The sequence below is a fragment of the Chelonia mydas genome, chromosome 1, assembly GCF_015237465.2.
Source record: "Chelonia mydas isolate rCheMyd1 chromosome 1, rCheMyd1.pri.v2, whole genome shotgun sequence".
Classification (NCBI taxonomy): Eukaryota; Metazoa; Chordata; order Testudines; family Cheloniidae; genus Chelonia; species Chelonia mydas.
Window position 1 is genome coordinate 266,684,816 of NC_057849.1, and position 12,799 is coordinate 266,697,614.

Genomic DNA, 12,799 nt, shown 5'->3' on the forward strand with positions numbered 1-12,799 from the left:
GAACAGAACGTGAAATCTTGCTCTTGTTACTACAGTGTGAATCTGAAACAGCTCCAGATTTACACTAGTGTAACTTGGGACAGAATTTGGTCCCTGAGCTGTTTCATTATTGCACTGGGGGAGAGGGGAGGGAGAATTGTAAATGCTTCCTGCAACATAAATGACAGGTTTCAGAGTAGCAGCCGTGTTAGTCTGTATTCGCAAAAAGAAAAGGAGTGCTAGTGGCACCTTAGAGACTAACCAATTTATTTGAGCATAAGCTTTCGTGAGCTACAGCTCACTTCATCGGATGCATTCAGTGGAAAATACAGTGGGGAGATTTATATACACACAGAACATGAAAAAATGGGTGTTACCATGCACATTGTAAGGAGAGTGAGTAACTCTACAAAATGCTTTTATTTCTACATTGCTCCTGTTGTTAAGTTATTAGTTTAAATGTATTAATCTAATAGGGTATTCAAAGCACTTCTGGACTAGGTATGCTATACTGAGATGTCACTGGAAAGTATATTTTCCTTAGATTTGCATAAGGCTTGCAGATTTAATCTTGGACTTCTGTTTTCTATTATATGTCAAGATTTATAACCATACTGGTAATGTACAGTGCTGATAATCAAGAAAAATATCAATGCAAGTTAGGTGCCTAACTCCCTTAGGCTCCTTTGAAAATCTGTGCCCTGTAGATTTGCTAGACTCTATCAAGCAGGTGTTATATTAAAATGAATGGCTCCTGAGTGCTCCACAGCAGTGGCACTGAAATGCTCAACAGAAGTCAGTGTTGCCAATGTCAAGAGATCAAAAATCATGAGTCAGGCCCTCAAAATCATGAGATCTTAAAAAATAATAAATGTCAGATTTTTCTAATTTTTTTGCCATTTTTTGTCCACAACAGTGAGGGCTTGAAACTTACTACTTCTTAAATTTTGTGAAAGCTGAGATTGTCACATAATCACTGGCCTTGTGGGGCTGGAGCTTTCAGAAACATTCCAAATATAGTGAGAGTTGACAACACTGGGAATGTGGTGTTCTTACCTTAGCCCATCTATGACTACAGGAGAAATTACCACACTGTCTTTTTGAAGGGAGACACAGAGGACAAAATAGTAGCTGAGCAAGAGTTAGGATATGTCTACATTATGGAGAGTGCCCCAGCCTATGGCGCCAGAGCTCTACAGGCATAACCCCATAGTGTAGAAGCAGCCAACACTGATGAAAAGGGTTTTTCTGAATCTGTGGGAACACCACCTCCCCAAGCAAGAACAGCTATGGCCTTCCTACGCTAGAAAGTTACATAGTCCTAGCGACATCACTCAGGTGTGAAAAATCCACACCACTGAGTGATGTAATTAAGCCTAACTCCTGGGGTAAACACTGCTAGGTTGGTGGAAAAATTCGCCCATCGACCTAGATACCACCTCTCGGGGAGGTGGATTAACTACATTGACAAGGTGTTGCTGTAGTGAGTGTCTACACTGAAGCGCTACAGCAGCACACCGTTTTTAGAGCATAAGAATGGCCATACTGGGGCAGACCAATAGTGCATCTAACCCAGCGTCCTGTCTTTGCTTCTCTCCACTATGAAAACTGACTGTTAATTCTGCCCTTCGTTTCCTATATTTTAACCAGTTACTGATTCATGAGAGGACATTCCCTCTTATGCCTTGATTGTCTACTTTGCTTAAGAGCCTTTGGTGAGGGACCTTGTCAAATGCTTTCTGAAAGTCCAAGTAAACTGTATCCATTGGATCAGCCTTGTCCACATGTTTGTTGACCCCCTCAAAGAACTGTAATAGATTGGTGAGGATGATTTCCCTTTATAAAAGCTGTGTTGATTCTTCCCCAACAGATTGACTTCATCTATGTGTCTAATAATTCTGCTCTTTATTATAGTTTCAACCAATATACCTGGCACTGAAGTTAGGCTTACTGGTTTGTAACTGCCTGGATCACCTTTGGAACCTTTTAAAAAAATCAGCATCACACTAGCTATCCTCCAATCATCTGGTACAGAAGCTGATTTAAGTGATAACCATCAGGGATTCTCATGACAAATTTTTTGGTGGCCTCAGAATGTAGCCACCACCTCTTCCTAGTGGCCACTCTGAAACTTTTTCCTAAAATACTTAACTTTAGGTTTCAGAGTAGGAGCCGTGTTAGTCTGTATTCTCAAAAAGAAAAGGAGTACTTGTGGCATCTTAGAGACTTAACAAATTTATTTGAGCATAAGCTTTCGTGAGTTACAGCTCACTTCATCAGATGCATTCAGTCATTTAGGAAAAACAAATATGCACATATACACATCCAAAACATTGTAGTTTATTTATTGCTCGCTAGTATGTTTAAAAACCAATATCACTTTTCACAGCAGACTTGCTAGCTAGGAAGTCTGTTGTGAAGTTTATGCTGTTAGCCCTGACACAAATTAAGCACTGGATGGCAGCAAGGGGAGGCAGCGGGGTCCTGGGGCGATGAGGGGATGGTTGGGGGAGGCAGTGGGGGCCAGGGTGGGGAGTTCTACTGCCCCGGGGTTGGAGCCCGAAGCCCCGTCATCCCCAGGAACTCACCGGTCGCCAGCTCCTCCAGCGTTGTGCCCCAGGTGTCTCCAGAGGTGGTGCAAGGTGGCCCCAGCAAACACCCCAAGGTGTTGCATACAGGAGCGACGGGAGGGGTGGGCACCACTGATTTCCCCTCTCCCCCCAGAGGCCACAAGAAAAGCTACTTGCGGCCATGGTGGCCGTGCTTGAGAAACGCTGTTACATACCCCAATTAATAATTCTGTAATTTCATATTTGAGTTCCTTCAGAACTCTTGGGTGAATCCCATCTGCTCCTGGGGACTTATTACTGTTAAATTTATCAATTTGTTTCAGAACCTCCTCTATGGACACCTCAATCTGGGACAGTTCCTCAGATTTGTCACTTAAAAAGAATGGCTCAGGTGTGGAAATCCTCCTCACATTGTTGTACTTAAAGTACTGCACAGGATCTTTTCAGGGGGGATAAGGCAAAGCACCACATTTATTGGTAATACATGTATCAATCAACACTGTATTGTATGTATATGGTGTATATTACACTCATGCACTCACATACACACACAAGCACACTCTGTCTTGTTGTTTCAGAGTAGCAGCCGTGTTAGTCTGTATTCGCAAAAAGAAAAGGAGTACTTGTGGCACCTTAGAGACTGACCAATTTATTTGAGCATAAGCTTTTGTGAGCTAGAGCTCGCTTCATCGGATGCATAAAGTGGAAAATACAGTGAGGAGATTTATATACACACAGACCATGAAAAAATGGGTGTTTATCATACACATTGTAAGGAGAGTGATCACTTACAATGAGCTATTACCAGCAGGAGAGTGGGGTGGGGTGAGAGAAAACCTTTTGAAGTGATAATCAAGGTGGGCCATTTCCAGCACATTTCCAGGAGTTAACAAGAACGTCTGAGGAACAGTGTCAAACTGGACAGTCTCTATGTAAAAGAATAAATGGACACAAATCAGATGTCAAGAATTATAACATTCATAAACCAGTCGGAGAACACTTCAGTCTCTCTGGTCACTCGATTTCTGACCTAAAAGTGACTATTCTTCAACAAAAAAACTTCAAAAACAGACTCCAATGAGAGACTGCTGAATTGGAATTAATTTGCAAATTGGATATAATTAACTTAGGCTTGAATAGAGACTGGGAGTGGTTGAGTCATTATACAAAGTAAAACTATTTCCCCTTGTTTATTCCTGCCCCCCCCCCCACTGTTCGTCATGTATCAACACATCCAAAACATTGTAGTTTATTTATTGCTAGCTAGTATGTTTAAAAACCGATATCACTTTTCACAGCAGACTTGCTAGCTAGGAAGTCTGTTGTGAAGTTTATGCTATTAGCTCTGACACATTCAGTGGAAAATACCTAGTGTGCTTTGCGAATACAGACTAACATGTCTGCTACTCTGAAACCTCTCATTCTCTTACATGACACCATTACAGTGCCTTACAAGGAAGAGTTCTGCATCAGTAACCAATTTCACACATGCTTCCATAGTGATTACAAATTGATGCAAATACAGAGGAACTCTCCCATTTGGAGTTTCATCTTTATTATTTATAGCTACAAACACAGGGTTTAGACAGGAGATCAAGTAGTCTTTAATGAAATTGTTCAAAGTACTGAAGAGCACTGATAATCAGATTTTTTCTCACTTGTTTGCTTAATTCTTTTTCTTGCTAGCTATTAAATTGTATTTTTGTTAATACAAAAGGTGAAAAAGTCAACACCCTTTAATAGCACTAGGTAGAGACTTTCAGCTGGGAATGTAAGAGGACTTGGCCCACAGAAATTTTGGGGCTTTTTGATTCCCTTTCTCTTTCCTGTATTTGTATGTATAAAGTGAGCAAATCTGGCCTGAAATTTGTTGCAAGAGGAAACAAAGAACCCCATTATACCCTTTTTACAGTCACTTCTCAGCACATAACTGCTTTTTAAAGAGGTTTCTGGAGCTCTTATTTAAACAGATAACATTCTGCTATGTTGTGGGGCTGAAATGTGTGGAAACAATAGCAACATGAGTGATAATAGTGCGATTTATAGAAGAAATAGAAAATAAACATCCTAATCTTCCTTTTTGTGGGGGAAACTATGTTGGGTAAAAATAGTTCATGACCTTTTAAATGGAGACAGAGTCTTGGGCATATCCTGCTCTCAATCCACACACAGTGAATTTCCCACTGAAATTATCTCCTGGAAATATGAGCAGAGTCACATCACTGGCAGAATAAGAACTCTGATTTATGGAAAGTGAATGTCATATGGCATAGTTCCTTCTCCTTTCATATTTTTTAGCTCAAAGAATCATATGACCATAACATCAGTTGACCCATAACATCAGCAAATTCATCCCATTAGCTATCCACCAGTCATCTGGTACTGAGACTGAGTTAAGTGATAGGTTACATACCATAGTTAGTTCTGCAATTTTATATTTGATTTCCTTAGAATCATAGAATATCAGGGTTGGAAGGGATCTCAGGATGTCATCTAGTCCAACCCCCTGCTCAAAAAGCAGGACCAATCCCCAATTTTTGCCCCAGATCCCTAAATGGCCCCCTCAAGGACTGAACTCACAATCCTGAGTTTAGGAGGACAATGCTTAAACCACTGAGCTATCCCTTCTTTAGAAGTCTTGGGTGAATATTATTTGGTCCTTGTGACTGTTTGGTCTGTTGTGAATAGTGATATTAACAAACATACGAATATCACTTTTCACAGAAGCAGACTTACTAGCTAGCAAGTCTCTACAAACAAACAAAAACCAGAAACCAAAAAAGCAAAAGAAACAACAACAAAAGACAAGAACATGCAAAACACCTTATTTGTGTTTCTATTCTGTTTCGGTCCAGTAAAGAATAGGGACAACTGTATGTTGTTATTACTGAGTCTGCAAAAAACCACACCCTACGTACATAAATTACAATGATTTGGACAGGTATGTGTGCATATTTATTTGTTTTTCCTGAAGTTAATTAAGTTTTTTGGAAAAATTGTCCTAGTGGCCACCAGCAAGAACTGGTGGCCGCACTCTGAGGCCACCAAAAAAATTGTCGGGAGAACCCCTGGTCTAGGTCATGTCTACACGGAAGCGCTATGGTGGTGGTGCTGCTGCACCGTTTTCAGCGCAGACAAGCCCTTAGCCCTGGGTGGGAGAGGAGAGGCGAGAGGGTGGCTTAGCTAGTACAGGTCCTGCCTCGCCAGTGCCTCTCACCCAGAAGCACTAAATGACCCCAGATTTAAAAGGTTTGACAGGCAAACGCAGGGCAGTGTTGGGATCTCCTCGCCGGCTGAGTGAAAGTGCGGAGAGACTCGAATGAAAGCGGGAGCAGATCAAGGGCCCTCGCCCCTGCCTCCTGCAGGCTGAGCCTTTGGGCTGCCCGGGGTACCCGAGCCCGCCAGAAAACAGGGGTTTGGGCCCCTTTTGTTTTCTCCTTTCATCCAAGCGCCTCTGTCTTTCGCCCCTCGGCAGCGCCCGGCCCCCGCCGCCGCCTCCATCGCCCTGGCGCAGGGAATCCCCGAGCGGCGGGACTGGTTTGCCCGGGGAGCGGCCCCAGCTCTCTCGGCCGCTCCAGGCAGGGGCGCGGCGCGGCCGCCGGAGGGTTAAAGGGGCTATGGGCGGGGGCAGGAGGCGCCGCTGCCGGGCGTGCCCGCCAGTTGCGCACCCGGCGGCAGCCAGCGCCGCAGCCGGGGCTGGAGGGGGCACAAGCGGCGGGACGCCGAAGCCGGGCTCCGTCCTCGGGCGCAGCTCCCGCGGGGCGCTGCTGGCTCTCGGGCGGCCCGAGGAGAACAGGGGCGCGGGGGCACCATGCCTGGGAGCGACACCGGCCTGGCTGTGGACAGGACTTACTCGGACCCGGAGAGGCACCAGCGCGCCAAGACCCGGGTAATTCCCCTCTCGCCGCGCAGCCCGCGGGGGCTAGTTGCTCACCCGCCACTGCCGCTCTCGGCTCTTCCGTAGCAGGGGCTGCGCAGCGTCCCCAGGGGCTTGTTCCAGGAGCCCCTGTCGCCTCCCCGGGGATCTGGGCTGGAAATGGCTGGGATTCCGCTCAGGTGCGAGAGACCGGTTTGTCTTGGGGGCTTGAAAGGCGCCCGTCCCCTTGGGAGCCAAACCCAAACGGTACCTGTAATCTCAGGTTTCAGCTCCTCTCGCCCCGAAGCAGCCCCTGGGCGCCTGGGCAGAGAGCACACCTGGCCCACGGCTCCATTCCCCTGCGCGCTGCTCTGGCCTCCGAGCTGTGCACTGGATTGGACTGGAGGTGGTGGTAGTTGCTAAAGCTTAGTGGAAGCGCTACGGATGAGGGACTCCTGGCCGGCGCTTGAGACACTTAGCTCCAGTCCAAAGGTAACGAAGCAGCTTGTTTTGCTCCTCCTGATGACTACAAGCGGCAGCAGTTGGGGGGATGACAACTGTATTTTTTTTGAAGTGAGGGCAACAAGTTGAGAGACTGCCTGAGGAGCTACCATGTAACAACCCCTCTGCATTTCTGTGTAGAGGGTAAGCAGTGTCAGTCTGAGCCATGAATTCAGATATGCCTTTGAAAGAAAGCCTGCTCTCCGCTGAAACTTGGACCAAAACATAGGTTCTCTATTTTTAAGTAAATCTCACAAAATAGCTATTTCTATGACTATTTTTCTTAACCTAAAGGAAAACTTTTAATAAACTTTCCCATTCAGTGTTTATAACCCAAACGTTGCTTCATTGCCGTGTTGCCTCAGAAACTGAAAATGAATGACTGTTGACAGACTGTAGAAACTGAAGATCAAGATAAATTCACTAAAGAAACTAGCTCAAGCTGAGAGTAATGGAAAACTACAAAAAGTGAACAGAAAACTAGCTGTTTAATTCTTTGAATATTAACTGTTCGTGCTTAGACACCCCTGGGATGTCTCCCTCAGAAATCGCTTAGGTAATACAGGCAAAGGCTCTTCTTTTGTTTTAAATCTCCCTTAAAGGGAAGATCTGCAGAGCAAATGATTTTTCTGCAGTAGGGAGCAATTATTACCGCTCACTCCATCCCCCCTCCCTCCCTTTCTCGTTCTTCCCCACCCTCACTCACTCACTTTCACTGGGCTGGGGTGGGTCCGTTTTCGACCTGATGTTTGGTTGAAAATGGGATACCTGGCAACCTACATGCTAAAATTACTTCTAAGAGGGTTGGAGCAATATATTTATATACTGTAGCGTTCGTGAGGTACAATTTCATTGGGGCAGTTTTTCTCACGGTGCAGTAGCAGGTTAGATTTGTCTTTGATTATTTTGCGACTTTTTTTTTTTATTATTTTTTAATAGTCTGCATGATATCTGAATGTACATGCACCTGTTATATTAGTGATCATAATATGTGTGTGTAATTACATGTATGACTACACTATGGATGGGACTGATGGGTTGGCTAGTTTGTGTATAAATTTCAAATATCCAGCTACCTGTTTGGTTTAAGCAGGTGAAGTCCTCTCTGTATTTATGACTCTGGTTAAGGAAAAGAAAGCAAAGCTGCTCTTCAGGGTATTGTAATTTCCTCTTGCTGGCTCTGGCTGTGGGCAAAAATAGCTGTTCTGCTTTCTCTCTTCTACTGAGACAAGATATTTAGTGCTTCAAAATAAATGAGCTTCACAGCTTGAAGTACTTGGATTATTTATCTGTGGAGGAAGACTGCTTCCCTTCCCTACATAGAATGTTAGTCTTTCTTTCCACCCCTCCCATCTCATTAAATGGCACTGCTAGACAGGAGAGAGTGTGCTTCAGATTGTTTCTGCATAATGAAATGTTTTAAATTAAGTAACCTCATTCACTGAAGCCTTTACTGTTGGTATGCTATCCGCATAGCTTGGCCGTTGCACTATACGTTTGACACACGTTATACATAAACCAACAATATTGATGTCTACTTCTTTGTATACCGTTGAGCAAATTAGTTTTATACCTCCTAATTCTTCTTTCTGGAAGGTAAACATGCTATATCGCTTAGCATGATGACGGAAGAAAACTTTGTATATTCTTGATGTGTCTTGATTTATTTGAGAATTTAAACTGAAGTCTCTTCAGTCCAGCAGATTGACTTAATAGCTGGGCCAATTTTCAGTATTGCCAGCTCCAGGTGTTCAAAAATAATGAAATTTCTTTTTTTAAGAAAATGTTGGGTCCTTTTTATTTGCATTCTGATGTCTTAAACACCAGGGTTCACATTTTAAAGCTTTTCTCCGCAACCATGAGGACTAGAAACTTACTTTTTTATTTTTTAATGTAAGCTGAGACACTGATCTAATCACATGACTCTAGGAGCTGAGGCTTTAAGAAAAATGCCCAATACAAAGAGACTTGTGATAAAATCAGAAGAGTTGGAAAAAACTGAGTCTCTTATGTAACTGGATCGTTTTATGCATCATGTGGCTGGAGGTTAGGAAAAACTCCGCTTTCACTTACCCAGGGCAAGTAGCTTTTCCTGATGAGTGAGCTGGATAGGTTCTGGCTCATTCCCTGAGAATTGGGAAAGGAAGGAGCAGAGTAGTTCAAACTCTATCCTTTAGCTGGAGGGGTTGGGGTGGGCAGGAAGCAGAGCAGCAAGCCATGCTGCTGCTTTGCAGTGAAGGAGGGTCATTTCGCCTTTTAAGAGAAGGGGAGTGGGAAGGAAGAGCAGAGCAACTGAGGCTGCTGTTGCTCCTGGCAAGGCAGAAACTGAGGTCCAGCAGTACTCCAGAATGGCTGCATTCCCTCGGACTGCTCCTTCGCTGATGAACTGAGGCCCTTCTCACTTAGCCACCATTGTAGCCATTGCTCTGGTTTGGAGTCAAGGATTTCTCTTTCTCCCAACGAGACTGAGGTGGAATGCAACCAGAACACGGAAGACAAAGGGTTTGTCAAGCAGTTTAGATCCCAATTGTAGCTTTCCTGCCCAGGGAGCGCCGGAGCCCAGCCCCCGCCTGGAGGCCCTGGCCTGGACGCGGGCTGCCCAAAGCATGCTGCTGCTGCTTTTCCTGGTGGGGCCTGGGAGTGAGAAGGAGAGCAGCCCATGTGGAAGGCCAAGGGTTTCCTACATGTCCAGAATGGCAGCAGCCCTACAGAAGCCCTGCAAACAAAATTAGGGAGCCTGGAATTAATTAATTAGGTGTATGTAGGTGGAGGGGGTGATAGGAGGGAAGGAGATGTCAGGACTGATTTTATTAGGAGGACCTAGGAGCATGATGGTGCAGGACGTTTTAATCTGGACTGACTAAACATAGTCCTGTGGAGATCAGGTGTTGAGACTTTTAAAGCGCTACACATCACCACATCCATCTTGAACTCTCCTAACGATAATTCAGATTAGAAGGTGAAGGAAAAATGAAATCTATTTTTAAGAGGGAAAAAATCTGCTGTCTGTTCTGGAGGGGAAAAAACCCAGCAGATTCAGTTTGTACAGAAGTTAGAACAATTCATTATGAAAGGGCTCAACGGGTAGTGATCAATGGCTCCATGTCTAGTTGGCAGCCGATATCAAGTGGAGTGCCCCAAGGGTCGGTCCTTGGGCCGGTTTTGTTCAATATCTTCATTAATGATCTGGAGGATGGTGTGGATTGCACCTTCAGCAAGTTTGCAGATGACGCTAAACTGGGAGGAGAGGTAGATACGCTGGAGGGTAGGGATAGGATACAGAGGGCCCTAGACAAATTAGAGGATTGGGCCAAAAGAAATCTGATGAGGTTGAACAAGGACAAGTGCAGAGTCCTGCACTTAGGACGGAAGAACCCCATGCTCCGCTACAGACTAGGGACCAAATGGCTAGGCAGCAGTTCTGCAGAAAAGGACCTAGGGGTTACACTGGATGAGAAGCTGGATATGAGTCAACAGCGTGCTCTTCTTACCAAGAAGGCCAGTGGCATTTTGGGATGTATAAGTAGGGGCATTGCCAGCAGATCGAGGGACATGATCGTTCCCCTCTATTCGACATTGGTGAGGCCTCACCTGGAGTAGTGTGTCCAGTTTTGGGTCCCACACTACAAGAAGGATGTGGAAAAACTGGAAAGAGTCCAGCGGAGGGCAACAAAAATGATTAGGGGGCTGGAACACAAGAGTTATGAGGAGAGGCTGAGGGAACTGGGATTGTTTAGTCTGCGGCAGAGAAGAATGAGGGGGGATTTGATAGCTGCTTTCAACTACCTGAAAGGGGGTTCCAAAGAGGATGGATCTAGATTGTTCTCAGTGGTAGCAGATGACAGAACAAGGAGTAATGGTCTCAAGTTGCAGTCGGGGAGGTTTAGGTTGGATATTAGGAAAAACTTTTTCACTAGGAGGGTGGTGAAACACTGGAATGCGTTACCTAAGGAGGTGGTGGAATCTCCTTCCTTTGAGGTTTTTAAGGTCAGGCTTGACAAAGCCTTGGCTGGGATGATTTAGTTGGGGATTGGTACTGTTTTGAGCAGGGGTTTGGACTAGATGACCACCTGAGGTCCCTTCCAACCCTGATATTCTATGATTCTAAGGGGAATATCAAGATGGTAGAATCTCAGGGAAGGAAACTAATTTTTAAACTCCACTGTAGTTAACATGCCAGAGGCTCTTCCTCCATTTCAGTTTCTCCCTGAGACCACTTAGAGAAGCAGTCAGACCTCCTTAGCTTGCCTGCCAGCTAAATAGCAATGACACCAACCTGGGGGTGTGTGTCTCATTTTCTATATAGTCAACACCATCACAAAGATCCTACTCGGAGCCTATTTCCGATCCTCCGTCCGTTCACGCCTCCGGGCAGAGTTCCTCTGGGCGGCGTCCACCGACTCCCTTGATGCCTTTGAGGAGCGGTGGGCGCTGTCCGGGGTTCTCTGCTCGGTGTCCCCGTCCGGTTCCCTTCTTTTGACCCTTTGACCGCACTCCCATCCCTGTTCTTCATTAGTTGTCCCCCGTAATTATTTGGCTTCCAGGTCCTGTGGATCTCCCCCTTAGGCTGGGGGGGGATCCTTTAGCAGTGGGCGAGCTTTGCCCGCCCACTTCCTGGATCCCAATAGGACAAAGATCCCACTGCCTAAAAGCACTTGAATGAAGAACAGCTGGTCAAGTAGAAGCAATGTTTTGAAGAACTAGCTAGGCCACTGGTTTCTCCTCCTTTCAAGGTGCATTTCCCTCCCTAATTCATCAAAGAGGTGCAAAGCTTCACGGTCCTGCAGAATTTAGTATCCCTGTCAAGAAACTCTGTTTGCTAGGAGACTTTGCCCCATCCTCCCTAGTGAGGATCTGGCCAAAGCAATCCATGCATTCGTTGCTTCCATACTGGATTACTGTAATTCTGGGGTTGAAGGTTGAAGTGATGCAGAAATTTCAATTGCACAGAATGCAGCAGCTCACCTTCTCAACAGGAAGAGCTGCTATGAGTATGTCATCCCTGACTCTGAGCTCCACATCCTCCACTGGGTGGGTCCTACTCCACTTCTGGCCTTGGTTAAGACTGGGGTACATCAACAACTGCATCTCCATCTGTAATCCACTAAGACAACTGAAGTCTTTTGGAACAATGCAGTTAACAAAAGCCAGGCAAAGAAGTACCAAGGGTCTCATTGCTTCGACAGTGTGCTTCAAGACCATCCTTTTTGGGGAAAAAAAAACTTTTAAAGCATAACCAGATAGGGATTGCCCTACTCAGTCACATCAGTGGTCCATATAGTGAGATGCCCTGTCTGACTGACCAGTATCAGATGCTTCATAGGAAGGTGCAGGAAACCCTAATTACTGTATTTCCTACCCATAAGAGAAGTTCCCCCCCCCCGCCCTTAATCCCCATCAATTAGTGGCAGGTTTATAACCTGAAGGATGAGTTTATCCAGTGCTTAATTTGTAATGAAAGACTTGCCAAGGCTCAAGCAATTTGGTGATGGGGCTTAAGCAATTTTTTTTTTTTTTTACATTGATAATTGATGCAGCAAGCCCAAAAGTGCCGAGGCTATGAACTGCCAAGTCTAGAGGTGCCTGGGCTCAGCTCTGACAAGCCCTATCACAAATTAAACACTGAGTTTATCCTTTTATAAAAATGTAAATCTGTCTAATATAACTGGATGTTCTCATTACTTGTATAAATGTCATGTGGTTACAAAAATTCCTTTTCTCGCTTAAGTCTAGTTAGTCCCCTTCTTTTTGCATTATTAGAAAAGGTTTAAAAAAAAAGCATTTGATCCACCTTTGCAGCAATCATTCATACTGTTTGTATTCCTCCCTCATGAGCCTTTTCATCCAGCTCACCTCAGTCTGTTTAATCTCTCCTCATATGGAAGTCCTTTGT

The 12,799-nt window shown here is 45.0% G+C and overlaps 1 protein-coding gene across 5 annotated transcripts in view; it reads left to right on the top strand.

Moving 5' to 3' along the window:
• The window catches only part of TMCC3 (transmembrane and coiled-coil domain family 3), a 229,553-nt gene that overhangs the window by 151,236 nt on the left and 65,518 nt on the right, over positions 1-12,799 (top strand). For 2 of the 5 annotated variants that reach the window (XR_006290702.1, XM_037885050.2), the window contains exon 1: positions 6,231-6,438. The exons of 2 other annotated variants lie outside the window; for them this stretch is intronic. Coding sequence is in view for 2 of the 3 variants with exons in the window: in XM_037885050.2 (XP_037740978.1) it covers positions 6,361-6,438 (78 nt within the window). In the remaining variant the exon portion in view is untranslated. Of the gene's footprint in view, positions 1-6,230; positions 6,439-6,781; positions 6,898-12,799 lie in introns of those variants that run through there. One more of the 5 variants, XM_043545931.1, reaches the window with a different exon arrangement.